The sequence below is a fragment of the Lolium rigidum genome, chromosome 6 (genome assembly GCF_022539505.1).
Source record: "Lolium rigidum isolate FL_2022 chromosome 6, APGP_CSIRO_Lrig_0.1, whole genome shotgun sequence".
NCBI classification, from domain to species: domain Eukaryota; kingdom Viridiplantae; phylum Streptophyta; class Magnoliopsida; order Poales; family Poaceae; genus Lolium; species Lolium rigidum.
In genome coordinates this window covers 63,382,395-63,397,925 of record NC_061513.1, presented here as the reverse complement: position 1 = coordinate 63,397,925, position 15,531 = coordinate 63,382,395, and the positions used below count along the sequence as shown (strand labels likewise).

The 15,531-nt window shown below is 45.1% G+C and overlaps 1 protein-coding gene and 2 long non-coding RNA genes across 3 annotated transcripts; 2 read left to right on the top strand and 1 right to left on the bottom strand.

Moving 5' to 3' along the window:
• Positions 1–7,314: 7,314 nt before the first annotated feature.
• On the bottom strand, positions 7,315–7,978 carry LOC124668569. The gene is made up of 2 exons (XR_006991742.1): positions 7,751–7,978; positions 7,315–7,651 (listed from the first exon to the last, which is right to left on the bottom strand). It is a non-coding gene; the product is annotated as an uncharacterized LOC124668569 (long non-coding RNA).
• Positions 7,979–8,565: 587 nt separating this feature from the next.
• LOC124658858 lies at positions 8,566–10,542 on the top strand. The gene is made up of 3 exons (XR_006989368.1): positions 8,566–8,669; positions 9,904–10,126; positions 10,257–10,542. It is a non-coding gene; the product is annotated as an uncharacterized LOC124658858 (long non-coding RNA).
• A 1,214-nt stretch (positions 10,543–11,756) lies between these two features.
• On the top strand, positions 11,757–15,021 carry LOC124662708 (wall-associated receptor kinase-like 8). Its single transcript, XM_047200515.1, has 4 exons — positions 11,757–12,822; positions 12,922–13,080; positions 13,950–14,207; positions 14,291–15,021. Exons 1-4 carry the CDS (start codon positions 11,757–11,759, stop codon positions 15,019–15,021), a joined length of 2,214 nt encoding a protein of 737 aa, XP_047056471.1.
• Positions 15,022–15,531: the final 510 nt, after the last annotated feature.

Genomic DNA, 15,531 nt, shown 5'->3' with positions numbered 1-15,531 from the left:
GATATGTGCTCGACTAATATTCCGGTGCTACTAGTCATGGTGATGGCCTTCTTGGCACAATCAATCAGCCCATGATGTTTCGACATCCAGTCCATAACCGAGTACTACTTCCAAACCTTTTGTTCCCAGAACAATCAAATTTGCATAAAATTCTATTTCATGAATTCTGATAGGAACATCTTTGCAAATTTTTCTAGCTTTAGTGGTTGATCCAGGTATTTGAACTATCATGACATGCTTCAAACTGATAGGTTGAATCTTACTAGTGCATGCAAAATCTTCAGTAACAAACGAATGCGATGCTCCGGAATCAAACGAGCACTCTTGCGGGTATTGAGTTAACAGAGAACATACCCAAGCACAACATGCGGGGCTTCTGAGCTTCTTCCGCACTCATGTGAAAGAGGCGGCCGCTACGGTTGTTCGGGTTGTTGGGGGTGAACTTCTTGTTGTTGGCGACACGGCGCTGCTGCTGAGCAGGGCCAGAGGTGTTGGCGGCAGTCTTGGCGAGTCGCTTGGGGCACTCGTTGGAGTAGTGCCCCACCACTCCGCACTCGTAACAAGTGATGGTGGACTTGTCCTTGGGCGTGATGGGAACAGCGTTGCTCCCAGTCCTTGGAGCAGTGTTGGAGGTGTTGTTGTTGTGGTTGGGGGCTCGAGGTGGGGCGCGGTTGAAGTTGTTGTTGTTGTTGTAGTTGCTTGTTGTTGTGGTGGCCTCCTGGCCTAGGGTTTCCTCCACTCCGGTTCTGATAACCCGGACGTGAGTTCTGCATCGGGGGCTTGTTGTTTCTTGGGGCAAACCCTCCACTTGAGCTGGGGCGATACTTGTGGGTGTTGTTGGGCCCACTCTGATTCATCATGCGGCGCTTGCGGTTTTCATTGGCCTGATGGATCTTTCCTTCCATCTGGATGGCGGAGTCAACGAGGGCTTCTAGATCAGCAAAGGGAATGTTGATCAGCACAGTCTGCATCTCATCATGCAGTCCATTCAGGAACCTCTCCTTCCTCTTCTCGTTGGTGTCGGTCTCATCCGGGGCGTACCTTGACAGAGTGAGGAATCTGTCGCGATATTCTACCACGGTTAGACGGCCTTGCTTCAGTTCGCGGAACTCATCCCGCATCTTCTTGATGAGACCCGGTGGCACGTGATACTTGCTAAACTTGAGCTTGAAATCTGCCCAAGTCATCATTTGCCCCGCATTCAATGCGCGAGCACTTGTCCACCAGGCACGAGCAGGTCCTGCCAGATAGTGGGTGGCGAATAGCACTTTTTCATGCTCCTCCACTCCGGCCACTTCAAGATTGTTCTCCATAGTCTGGAGCCAATCATCGGCATCAAGGGGTTCCTCCGTCTTGCTAAACACCGGTGGATTGGTGTTCTGGAAGTTTTTCAGCTTTGACCCAGGGTGTTCATGGTTTCCGTGGCCCTGATTGTTCTGTGCAAGCTGTTGAAGTACAACTAAGTTGGCTTGCCTTTCAGCTCTCTCAACTTCTCTAGCAGCCAACATCTGTTGCAATATCTGCATCATCGCCTCTTGAGTCATGTTGCGAGTTGGAGGTGCCATCTGAACAGGGATATGGATAATGAGATGAGAGGGAAATTTCTATGGCTTATTTTGGGATAAATTCACACGATTTAAACTTGATTCATAAATATAATAATATTACACACACGAACATAGTCATGAAGGTAGCAAATATTACAAGCCAACATCCGGAGGGTTTGAAGAACCCTTTCAACAATCTACGATACATGGGGCGGGTACAAAGGACCGGTACATATCACGAGACGCAAGTGCTCAGACGGAACTACTATCCATCGATGCGGAGCGGGAAGGTGGTGTCCATCCCGGCAGGCAGGTGCTGGTGGAAGTCCAGGTCTCCCGCATCGTCCTCCTCGTAGTCGTTATCGTTTCTGACGTAGGAGTAGCCATCCCCTTGGATGTCTTCTCCCTCGCCTTCTCCTTCCAGAGCTTGGAGTTGCTCCGCCTGAGTGGAGATGGTCTCCTTCAGGACGGAGATCTTGGCCTTGAGGCGGTTGATGGTGTTCTCCCTCTTGGAGACCAGCTGGCGGAGCGTCCGACGCTCCTTGGCGATGACCTGAATGGTCTCCGCCTGCTGGACCAGCTGGAGGTGGGTGCTGTTGGCGAAGGCGCGGGAGTTGTCCAGCTCCGCACGGGTCTCGAAGAGCATAAAGTCGAGGTGGTCCACGTGGTGCCTCAGCACGGGGTGGAACGGCAGGCTGATGGGCAGCCCAAGAGAGGAGTGCCTTGCAAAGTGTGCAAAGCGTTCCCCTTCAATCGCCACCGAGTTTTGCCCGCACAGACGAGCGAGACCCTCCTGGAGAGCACGGGCGAGTCCATCCACCCAAGTGTTCTCTCTGAGAGAGAACTGAATCTGGCGGAACATGGGTGACTCCGGCTGTCCGGGGAGGTTAGCCATGATGATCCATTGGAGTTGGCCTCCGGTCTGATCAGCGATCTGGCCCCCGTAGAACACGGCAGGCGAGCGTCCGAGGAACTCGGAGAGGGCGAACAGATCCCTCTCAAAGATGAGATCCCCCCCGTTGGCCAGCTCGTACACTTGAGTCTGGATGAAGGGCTCAAGTGGGATGATGGGCTCCATCTGTAGAGAGATTGATGAGCAAGTTAGAGAAGTGCAAGTGTTCAAAATTTTAAGTACTTATAAATAAGAACATGAATTTGGCTAGTTTAAAAAGATCTCAAAGGTAAGGGTATGATTGTATTTTTCATAATTATTCAATTCATTATAATTAAACTAAGTTTGTCAAACGGTCCATTCTAACTAGGGTCTCCTAAGGTCAAACAATGGCTCTGATACCAACTTGTAAACACCCGAATTTTTAAATCCGGATGCCCTATTACATCATACATCGCAATCCCAGGAAGATTGTTTTTGCGAGACATAATAGTAAGTAGTTCAGAGTCATCATTTATTACAACACATAAGGTCTTACAACAAGGGATCACATGATCCAATATTACACAAATAGATTGTTCAACATCACAAATAAGTAGCGGAAGCGTAGTAGTAGTGGACTATCTATTCCACGAGGCAACGCTTGACGTTAGAAGACGATCCTAGTTATCGTAGACGTCCCGTTGTCCGTCATCCCGATACTTGTTGCTCCTCTTCAAAGTCCGGCATTTGAATAGCCAGGGCAAAGCCATGAGTACTTTAAAGTACTCGCAAACTAATACTAAGGTAAAACATATTAAGTGTAGTAAGGGGTGCTAAGCTCTAGGTTTATTTGCATAAAGCCAAGTTTTAATTTGGGAAGCATTTAGTAAAAACCCATCATTTGCTAGACTAACTCAAGTGGAAACATTAGTGTCATTCCCACCATTCATTTGAGATCCAAGTCAAGTCATCATTCAAATTCATCATTTCAAAGTTCTGACAACTGAGATAGTATGGCCTTTCCAATCGTCCATGACCGCGGACACGGCTATTCGAATAGGTTTAACACTCTGCAGAGGTTGTACTCTTGTACCACAACTTTTGATTACATCCGTCGAGGATAACCCCGAATCATCGTAACTCAGTACGCGGATCATCAACCTTAACCTTTCACTTATATGTCCTAGTATAGGCACCTCTCCCCATGAGCTTGGCCTCCCGGTGAAAACCAACTTGTTAACCGGGAACCGCACGGAGGCTTGGGTCGTACATTCACCTCATATTCACATCATTTCTCATATACGGAGGCAGCCTCGGCGTAACCCCTATGATGCTTGTTTAGAGGGAACCCATACTAAAATACACAAGTTGCTAGTTAAGCCCTACCCATAATCGGGTATTGTGGGGGTACTTGTATAATTGGAAGGGTATCGCATTCAAACCCAATCATCAATTTTATCAAAAATCACCATCTTCTCTTGTTCACATTCACCTCCACTTTACTTTCTTTCAAAGTCATTTCACTTCACCATGTTCCCATCTAGAGTAGTCAATTTTAATTGATTAGCACTAGCAACTATATAAGGGGTGCTATCTAGCTTTGAGTTGTGCTAATCTAAATCCAAGTATTGTTCTACTCCAGACCAAGTGAATCATAAATCAAAAGTACTTTGAAATAAATAAGCAAAAGTAAAAGTAAGTAAAAAAACATGGGATAGGTAATACATAAAAGTAAAGGGTGATGGTGCCTTTGCTCTTGTAGAGCTAAGCATTTGTGTTTAGCAAGGGTTAGCTTGCCTTGAGCTGAGTAGTTATCGAAGTTCTCTTCTTCTTCCCTGTGAGTAGGCCTCCTCCTCTTGGTACTCCTCGTTACTAGCGTCTATATACGAATACGAGGTATAAATACTAAACCAAGCTCACATACTAAACTAGAAACACTTAAAAGGGTTCACACACTAATCCTATCATCAATCAAACATGGCATGGTGGATTGTTGGATGAGTTCTTATTTAAGAGAAAAATAATTTCCTCTTATTATTATTACTATTTCTTAACCTTGGTATGTAGCTCCTTAGAGAAAATCAATTTCTCCTCATTACCTCTTATTACGATTTAATCTCATCATATAATAATCAGGTATGAAATATAGGTTGACCAAATTCAACATTTCATATCTATTATATGTGAGTACAAGTTAATTGAAGTGCTCCACTTCACATAGTTTAATACTAACATTTAAATGAATTAAAATCTCTAAGTAATAAATATCAGGGGTTCATTAACCTAAGTCATTTCCCTGGTCATATTACTTAGGATCAAGATTTAAATGAGAGGGTAGCTCCATATTATTTGTTAAGTTTGAATTCCAAGTTTACTTGCTCTACAAATGACTACATAGCCATTTTATTTCATCTCATCCATGATCATACAAATAACCTGTCTATATTATTGCATAATCAATTAGAGGACATCATTTGTGATTTATTAGAATTGGAATCAATTCAAAATATATTATGGTTGAATTTTGAATAAAGTTTGAATGTTCAAAAGTCCTTGTCTTGTATTTTTTTATCGAATTAAATCTACTTTGAATTTGGAGGTGGGACCAGTGGCATTAGTTAGATAAATTCATGGGCTTTCCAACGGTATAAAGTTTGATAAATTTGGTTTGGCCGATTTCAAACTATTCAAATTTTACTAAACCATCAGCAGCACATTTGAATTAAGATTAAATCTATATTTGAATCTTGGGCTTGGGCGGGAAACCTTAACGGGCCGAAACGGTATTTAATTTCACTGCGCAGCCCAACAAGCCACGGGTGCGAGTGGGCTGCCCTGATGAGGTGGGGGCCACCTGTCAGTGTGTTATAACACAGCGAAACGGTATGATCAAAGGAGGCCGTTGGATTAGAAAGAAGATCGACGGCGTGTGAGCGTCGTCGTCTCCGGCGAGAGGCGAGCTCACTGGCGGCGAGCCTAGGGGTCGGAGAGCCTACCAGGCCGTTGCGGGTGTCCGGCGGTATGCGCGGAGAAGTGGTGGTCGACGAGGATCAGCCTGGTGCGGCGGCGGCGCTGGGGAGGCTCCAATCGAAGCAGGGCTTCCGCGAGCTCCGGCGGCTTCGAGCTCGCGATTCGAGCTACTCCGGCGGTGTGAGGTGAAATTGACTGGGGGAGGAGGATCAGTGGTGAGAGGGGAGCAGATGGTGTGAAGAAGTTGAGCGCGGATCTCCTCTATTTATAGCGGGCGGAGGTGGCCGTGAGGTGCTGTGGGGGAGCGGCCATGGCGTGGCGTTTCCGGCGATCCAAGGGGCAAGTGAAGGACGGCATCGTGTAGGCATTGTCCTGGCGATGCTCTAGGTGCAGCGGGGGCAGCGAGAGGACGACGGAATCACTCGAGCGCGTGTGGTGATCATTTCAGTACCCGCGGTACTTCGCCGGCGAGGACGACGGTGACGAGGCCTCCGCAGGCGTTTGAGTGTGGCTAGGTGGTAGAGGGCGCGGAGTAGATGCTCAACGTGGCGGTAGGGATGCAGGTGGAGGACGGCGTCGATCGAGTGCACGACGTACTGGCGCGTCCAGTGCGCGGTGTGCGCGCGTGCTGGCGCGTCCTGGCATGGTTTGGACACGGGCGTTCCGGCCAATGGCGAGCGTTGGCGTTGCTGGGGCGCGTACGGTGGGGTTCCTTGTGATGCCAAGATGCTCTAGGACAAGGGGATGGGTTGAGAGAGAGGCCAGAGAGAGGGGTGCCAAAGGTGGCCGGGTGTGCTTGACATGGTGAGTTTCTCCACACTTTTCCACTCTACCAAGCCCTAGCATGTACCAAGCTTGATGCAGGGGAGCCAGAGGCATCAAATGATCACGGGTTAAAGTGGGTTTAGGCAAGAAACCGATGGACAATTGAGTGTAACACAAATTGTAAACTATGCCTGCCAAGTGTTCGGTCAAATGGCCGCAAGAACTTTAAATTTGAATTTCGAAAATATTTTTGGTAGAACTCAAACATATTAATTATTGGTTGGTTTGGTGGTGGTGGGGTTCAATTTGGAAGAGGATTGCAAATTTTCAAAAGTGGGGTGATCTTCTTCTCTCTCTCGGGTTCCATCTTTGCACTCTTATTCTGGTCAACCTAGTCAACTTTAGGGAGGGTGGTCAACATGAAAGTTGTAGACCTTTACATGGTCTTGGATGACATGGCATTGGTTGACTAAGTTTGGTTTAGGAAATAATTAAACCAGAGGGGTAAAGAGGGGATCATGTTAAAATTTACCCAAGTGACCATCATCACATGTGAGATGGTTTTGAGCCAAATTTGGATTTGATTTTGGTTTCTTCAATGCATTTGGGTTTGTTTGAGTTATATAAGTATTTTAGAAACCAAAGATTGAGCTATGGTGACCTTTAGTGAAGATTTGCAATTTTGGCCTATGTGTATGTGAGAGAGAAATGGACTTTTCTCCTTTTCTTTTATTCTCCTCAATTTAGGGTTAGGTGATCTTAGTTTAGGGTTTAACCATAATTGATCATCATACTAACACTCATCATGGCAATTGCACAAAAGAAATTCACTCAAATGCATGAAACTATATGTGGCACTATATGCATATTAAAAAGTTTTTGTTTGTTGCAAAAATTTGGGTAATTGGAAATCTCTCACTTGATTTTATTATTGTTGAAACTTGGGATGTTACAGAATGCTTCTAGTATGCTCTTATTGGCTCAAGCACAGCAGCACAACCTTAGTATCTCTCAGCATTATACTTTTAATTTGTCATTCTCAACAAATGATGACATAATAACAGTGTATAAACGAAGTTCCCAGTGAACATGTTTCTTATTCATGATTCTAGATCATAACATACAATTTGGAAGGACAAGCTTTACACTCCTTAAAAATATCAAGAACTTAAAAGCCCTGTACATTAGTTTATTGCTTCACAAGACCAGAGTTTACAATGTGCCGGTTACAACCAGTTCGGTGAGTTCCTGGTATACTGGCCAAAGCAAACACCAATGTTCCTAGTTCTCCCAGAACTACCAAGTTATGGACTGCTGTTTTGTCTTCAGATTTTTTATCTTTTTGTAGATGTCGTAAATTCTTCAGAATTTCCAACACTTGTTATTTACAGCCGAAGACAAGGTTGTGCTATCCAGCTCCAAGATTATAGGATTGTTTAGTTGCATCACGGCAAGATTCAGACCTGCAAGGCATGCTCTGGCTTCTTCAGTATACCTGCATATCCGAATGTCCTATGAGACAAGGAAAATTGATTTAAGCCAAAAGCCCTGTAGTAAGCAAACATTGAACAGAAATTAGTTTTGTTCTTCTCACCACATTCACCACGCTCTGATGCATAGAGGCATATATGTTCATTCATACTGCATAGATACACACATGAGATGGCTCCAAGACTGCAAAGAGAGAGTCTACGGGCGGGACTCGCTTGTCATGTCGATGGTAGAACGATGTTGTGCGGGTTGCCACTTCCCGGACGAATAGCTTGCCGCGAGGCCTTCTGCGGCTGAGAGGTAGCTGCGCCGCCACTTGCGACCAACAGCTAGCCGTGCCGGCGTGCCGCCGCCTGCGACCAAAGGTACCTGAGCCGTCACACCTGCCTCTAGCCGCGCCGCCGACGCCGACGAAGAGCTGGACCCGCCGCCGACGAGGAGGAGAACCTTCTCTCAGTCGCCGCTCGCCAAGAGATGGGGATTGGGGATTTGCGCTGCGTTAGAAATTTCCCTTTTTTCCCCTCCCATTTTTCTCTCAGGCCTCGTTCGTTTCGTCCCAACCCGGCCGGAATCGCGACGCAAACCCCGTGGGTCAGCGAGATTGGATCCGCCCCGGATTTAATCCCGGTCTAATCTGATAACGTGTTCGGTTAATCCCTGTCAGGGTTCGAACCAGCCCGTTTTTCCCCCAAACCCGCCCGTTCCACCGGGTTTAAAAAAATCTTTGTCGCACGCGTGGACAGAAATCCCGAATCGACACAGAGAGAAAAAAAAAGAAGCGAATCGACACTTCGTCCCTCACGACCGCGGCGGCGGCGACGCGAACGGAGGAGCGCCGGCGATCGCTTCGGGACGATGGCGGCCGCCCGACCAACTAGAGAGAGGAGCTGCTCTAGTCCTCGTCGCCCTTCCTCAACTCCCACACCGCCACGGAGCCCGGGCCGAAGACAAGGCGCTCGATCTGGAACCTCCAGATCTCCTGCATCTCCCCCTTTGCCGCGTCCGACGCCGGCTGCTGGAAGGTAAGGTCCTCTCCTACTTCGCCTACCCTTCCCCTCTTCTCGTACCGTTAGGGCTGCTCGTGTTGGAAGGTTCAGGGCGTCAGCATGTTCGTGTTCTTCGATCTAGGAGATGTTGAGATTGTGTTAGGATCTGGTCTTGAGGTGGTGCACGGCGGTGCCATGGATTTTTGATTGTGCCTTGCTAGAGCCGGCAGTGGCTTGCTATTTGCTAATTAGGAGCCGGTTAGATGCAGAGATGTTTCTTTCTTGATTTTGTGATGAACTGGGAGGATGAAAGCTATACCGTGGACTCAATGAGCCATGGAATTTGTGTGTGTGTTACTTCAAATTAGTCATCAGCATTCAGGTTTATAAGAATATGACATGTGAGTGCCCTTCATTTCATCGATGAACCTTTTCGTGTATTATCCATCGCTTAGAATTTTGCCTTACACGTGTGCTAAGCAAAGAAAGGAGTACAAATGGTGTACTACCAAACTGACAGAGAAAATAAATCGATGGGTAACTTATACATTTCAGAGCAACCTCTTTGCATGTTCTATTAATAAAGTCCTAACTGAAAAATTATATTCTCGTCTATTGGCATCTTGAATTTTTTGTACTTAAATACATAAATCAAAAGCTCTCCATAAGTTTCTGCATATGATCTCACATAGAGGCGGAATGCCAACATTAAGCTACTCCTCACCGTCTCTTTGTTGGTTCCTTCGTCAGGTTAAAAGGATCTTGATTTCTGGCATTTTCTTGTTTTTTCCTCTGTTCAAATTCATCCTTTTAGTTCATACAAAAGAAAAAAGAAACTTTGTTTTCTATTGAAAAAAAGCTTACCATGACATTGCAGGATGATACTTGAATGAGTAATTTTGGAGCAACCTATTTCAGTATTTTATCCAGATGCCATTTTTTCTAAATATCCATTAAAATGTCAAATTCATTCCAAGAATATAGATATTTCCATCCCATCTCAACACCAAACTTGCAGTTGGGATCCTGCATAATACTCCACACAACATGTGTCTGCTACACTATTTTCAGAATATGTTATGTTCTATTCTGAAGCCGTTTTCTCCCTAAGTTGTTAGATTCCATATCAGGATTAATAAATATAGAGTTTGCATTCAATCAGCAGGGAAATTATTTTCCTCTTAAGCTTGTGATGTCTATTCCAGAAGTGCTAACTCATGTATATGTACCTGCTTTTTCTAACCCCGTGTTGTCAATTTCAATTCATTAGGTGTCTAATGTGTCCATGCCACTGAATGGGTTGCCATCCTTCTCAAAATCATCGGAGAGACCAGAGGCGGCAGCCATGGCAGTCCCAGACATGTTCCTCTCATCCCCCGAGCCCTGCCTGGTGCCCTGAGCGCCAACAGCAGCGCTATCACGGACGCCAGAGAGCAGCAGCGGCAGCAGTCGCGGAAGGCTGGGTGGTGCTGGTTGAGGTCAAGAGCCACCAGGTTTGTTCCTAACTGCTTCTCTTTCAAGTTTCAGTCATCTGATCCGTTTACACCACACCAGCTACTGTGATCATCATAATTGAACATTGGAGCATTGACCAAGTGCACAAACTGTTCTACGGAAATACAGGTTACACACGCGACGGACGAACATCTAACAGTGATTGGCAGCACCACTCTGCCGGCGTGTGGCTAGAGCAGTATAGCACGTCGCAGAACAACACGTCGCAATCCGGCTCGCCCCAGGGAGCCCTGCAGCTCACCATGTCGAGCCAGGCGCGGCAGTACCGTGTTTGCTCCTCGCTGGCTACGAGAAATTGAACAAAACATGAAATTGTAAAGTACTATGATGAACTGTTCGAATTTACTGTGTTTATAGAAAAGTAGAAGTGTAGTTTTGTACGCTGAGAATTATTGTTTAGTGGAAAAGCACAATAGTAATTCATGCATGCTAGTGTGCAATTGTCTACCTTTTCGTGTAAAACCAACCGTACAACGGTACAAGCGCTTCAGCAGGGATTAACCGAACAGCTGAAAAGTAGTAGCGTTTTGCGGAAGGGATTAGTGGGGGTATGGGTGGACTGTGGGGGTTCACCCAGATACTCGAGCGAATCAATCCACCAGCGGATTCGACCCCCCTGCAACCGAACGAGGCCTCACCGGAACGGTTTCTATTCCACGCTGGGTTCCACGTCCGATGACTCGTCAGCGCGTAGAGTTTCCGTAGCCCCTTCCGTCCGTACGTGTAGCATTATTGCTCGCCTGGGTGTGCCGCGTGGGTTAGTCTCACTCGCCTGAGTACTCCATTTCCTCGTACAATGGTGGTTTGTCAACTTGATTATTCCAAAGACAATGCAAACCGAGATGTCCTAATGCTTGAACATGGCCATATATGGGTGTTAATTAATTTCAAGCACATGCATGGTTTTAGATAAGGACGTGCACGTACCCAAAGTTTGCGCTTTGTTGATTGGCGTAGACGTTTTTTTTTTTTTTGCGGTCACGGGGAAGGGCTAAAGACCCTCACATGAATTTTTCCATTTTTACAAGAAACGCCCACAAAAGGATACATCAGAGGAGGAAGAACATACACCAAACGCAACGGGGGCAGGGTTCAGAGGGAGCTACATCACAAACACTTGACAGAACAATTTCGGTCAGTATCTAATGGGTAGAAGGTAAGTAAGCCAAACGTCGACGTCGTTGCGACACTCTATTGCGAGGCATCCTCACGGTAGACGTGTTATTTAACAATGTCACTATAGTCCAAGTGGAATCCTAGGAAATATTCTCCATCACATCTAAGCTTTGCAAGACTAACACTGTTATAGTACATAGAAATACAACCAGCCGATATATGGGACCCGGCTGTACTCCATATTACGTGACGTGGACGCAATTAACTTCATATTACCTGGCGTAGGTGCAATTAATCACTTCTCGTTCACTTCATGGAGTATTACGTGACGTAGGTGCAATTAACTTCAGCAAGGGTGTGTGCGTACAAAAAGTAATTTGCATAGTACATAAGAAGCATCCATCACCTTACTCTGATCCATTCTCCATATATAGATAGATGACCACCATCTATACTAGGAACTACTACAATCGTTCCCATACTCCATACTCCATGGCCCCGCCTCTTGCACTGCTGCTGCTCCTTGCCGCGGCGACTGGTGTGCCTGCCGCTGCTCAACAGCCGCCGCCGCTGCCGATGGCACGTCCGGGCTGCCGCGACAAGTGCGGCAACATCAGCATCCCCTACCCGTTCGGCATCGGGCCAGGATGCTTCATCGCAAACCAGTTCCAGGTTTTCTGCAACGACTCCGCTAGCCCTCCTCGCGCCTTCCTCGTGAATACCTCTGGAACATACCAGCAGAATTCCGAGTCCAGCCTCGTACCAGGCGGTGTCACCAAGTACCCTTTCGTGATCGATTGGTCGGCGAATCCTCGAGAGCCGATCGAGCTCATGGACATATCACTCGCCCGGGGTGAGGTACGGGCATACGGCGCGGTCTCCTCCTACTGCACAAAATCTTCTACCAGCCAGGTAATCAAGCTCCAACTTACCGTTGTGTCGCCCTCCAAGACCGCCAATTGGCCGTTCACGACGTCGATGGAGCGCAATGCTCTCGTCGGTGTCGGTGCTAGGGTCGAAGCGAGGCTAGCAACTCGCATGTACATGGACTGGCCAAGCAGTGATTCGTGGCTCTACACAACCTGCTCTTCAGACGCATCTGACAATTTTCGGAAACCCATAAACGGGTCGTGCACGGGGAATGGCTGCTGCCAGGTCCCCTTTGCGGGAAACTCGATATTTCAAGTACCCTTGTTTGCAGTGTCGTTCAAGCCCGAGAACCAAACCAGGTGGGATTCTGATAAACTCCCGTGCTTGTACGGGATGGTGGTGGAGAATGGGTTCTACAACTTCTCATCTCTGGACCTATCCGGATACGAGGTGCTATCCAAGAAGTTCCCAAGGGGCGTCCCGTTCGTCATCGATTTCGCCATCATAGCTGACGATGGGTACACCGGCAACGGGTCCTGTCCGGTGGAAGGCCAGAAGGCACCACCGGGCTATGCATGCGCCAGCAGAAACAGCTTTTGTGCCAACAACACCTACGACTCAGAACGCTATCTCTGCCACTGCAAGGAGTATTACGAGGGCAATCCCTACGTCACTAATGGATGCCAAGGTAGTACATACACAAAACTTTATACGGTTTTATCAACTAGTAGTATTCTTCACCTAGCTATATATATATTTAACATAGCTAGCTTTACTTTCTTCTCAGACATCGATGAATGCAAGAACCCTGATTTGTATCCGTGTCATGGGAACTGCAAGAACAGGCTTGGAGGCTACGATTGCCCATGCAAGCGCGGAATGAAGGGCGACGGCAAAGCAGGAACTTGCAAAGAAATATTCCCATTAGTTGCTCAGGTCATTGTGGGTAAGTATCATGTGATTACCTAATTATTAAATCCATGTTTCTTAGTAACCCCGTGAAATCATGTTTCAATATTGTCAAGTGTTTACTTCATCATAATTATGTTCATTATTATCTTTAATTACTATTCATTTGGTTCATTATTGATTTAAATATTCCATAGGTGATTATATTTGTCAAGACCATATTTAATTTATATGAACATCTATTTGACAATATATAGATTTAAGAAGGAAAATTGAAGGAAGAACTTGCCACATACCTCTCTTAGTTGTTTGTTGTAGCCGAGCTTCGACACCCAGGCCGGCCTGTCTTTATCTCTGCAACGATATAATCAAAACTGTGTGAGCTAGAAATTTTGATAGGAAATTTACATAGAAGTGTGAAGTAGAAAACTACGTTAGGGGCATATCGTGGCATCATGTGGCTGGACGAGATTTTTCATTCACCACGAGTCAATGGGTAGAAAGCTTTCCTTAGAAATCATCACATAGATCTAGCATTATTGGTTCATAAATATGCAACCAGGCGGACATTGCCAATCTGCTGAACCCCAAAATAATATTTGGTCTTTTACCCGAATCATTCATCTTGATTTAGTTCTTCAAGAAATCAAAGAAAAAGATTCAATGTATTTTTTTTATTCCATCATCTATATTAGACGTAATTTCACTGTCTTCCGCACACTTATTTTGGGAGGTTTAGTCCATCAGCAATCTTGATCTTGATATTTGATAATATAATACTTGTGGTTTAACTTTAGGATATATTCCAATTCGAAAATTTTATCTTCAGTTTTTACTATCTTAGGATAATAAAATAGTTACAATAAAGTTTTTCACATGACATAAGTTCATTTCTGGCCGATTCAGGTGCAGGTTGTGCTATTGGTTTCGTGGTTGTGATATTCCTGATTATTCTTTTGAAAGAGAGAAGGAAAACTAGAAACTTTTACAAAAAGAATGGTGGGCCCATATTAGAGAAGGCAAAATTAATAAAACTTTACAGAAAGAAGGACCTCAATCAAGTATTATTGGATAGCAATATAATTGGGCAAGGTTTCTTTGGAGAAGTTTACAAGGGATTTCTTGGCAATGAACAAGTTGCAATAAAGAAGCTCAAAATTTCAGGTGTGATTTTTGGTGACGCAAATGCCGTGTCATTTTCTATTTTACAAAAATGGGGGGATATTTTACATGATAAAAAATTTCAGGTGTGCTAGAGAATGAACAATTTGCGAATGAAGTCATCATCCAATCTCAAGTCACCCACAAGAACATTGTGAGGCTCATAGGTTGTTGTCTAGAAGTTGATACTCCGATTCTAGTCTATGAGTTCATCCCCAAGGGCAGCCTCCATGACATTTTGCACGACCACAACAACAATAACAAGGTTGCTCTCAGCTTGGATTTACGCATAAGTATTGCAGCACAATCAGCAGATGGTCTAGCTTATATGCATTCAAAAACAAATAACGAAATTCTTCATGGTGATGTCAAGCCTGCCAATATCCTCTTGGACGATAACTTTTCACCAAAGATTGCAGACTTTGGCTTGTCAAGGTTGCTCGCGAGAGATACAAAGCACACTGAATTAGTCATTGGTGACATCAAATATATGGATCCAACATATCAGAAGGAAGGCTTACTAACAGGAAAAAGTGATGTCTACAGTTTTGGAGTTGTGCTCTTGGAACTTATTAGTCGAAGAAAGGTCCGTTCTGACACAAATAACTTACTAAACAGTTTCCTTGAAGCTCATGAGAGAGATATGATGGGAATTGAGTTGTTTGACGAAGAAATTGCAGTACCAAAAGATTTGGGGGTTCTTAATAGCCTAATAGAGTTGGCCATGGAATGCCTTAGCCTTCAAGTGGATGAAAGACCAACAATGACAGAGGTGGCGGCGCGCCTCTTCTTGATGGGCCGATCACATCAGCAGTAAGATGCATGTTACTTGTTCAAAAAAATCCGTAAACCAGGAGAAGGGCGGGTATTGAGTGGTTCCAAGAAAATTTGTGTTGTATCATAAGTGACCGTATGTTTGTATGAGTTACAAAAATAAATGATGGTGTTATCGGTACTATAGTTTATTTGTCCTTTAAAAATAACATTATGACTATCTTGTTTCATTGGGTTGGTCAAGCTGAATTGCCATTTAATTTTTATATTATGAACAAACAAGATCTATTGACATTAAGAACTGATAACTACAAGTGCACACATCAATTGTAGCTAGTTTCGAAGTAAGAGTATCGAACCACGGAGAGCTGTTGGTAGAGGTTTTTTATGCCGTTAGAATCTGGGAAGATGTTAGATTCTGGGAAGATGTTTGGATGGGAGATTCACCGTTATCGCATCAATATCCGGCTTTGTATAATATATTTCAACATAAGAATGTTTTAGTATCAACAATGTTTGCTACTCAACCTATTAATATCTCTTTTAGAAGAGG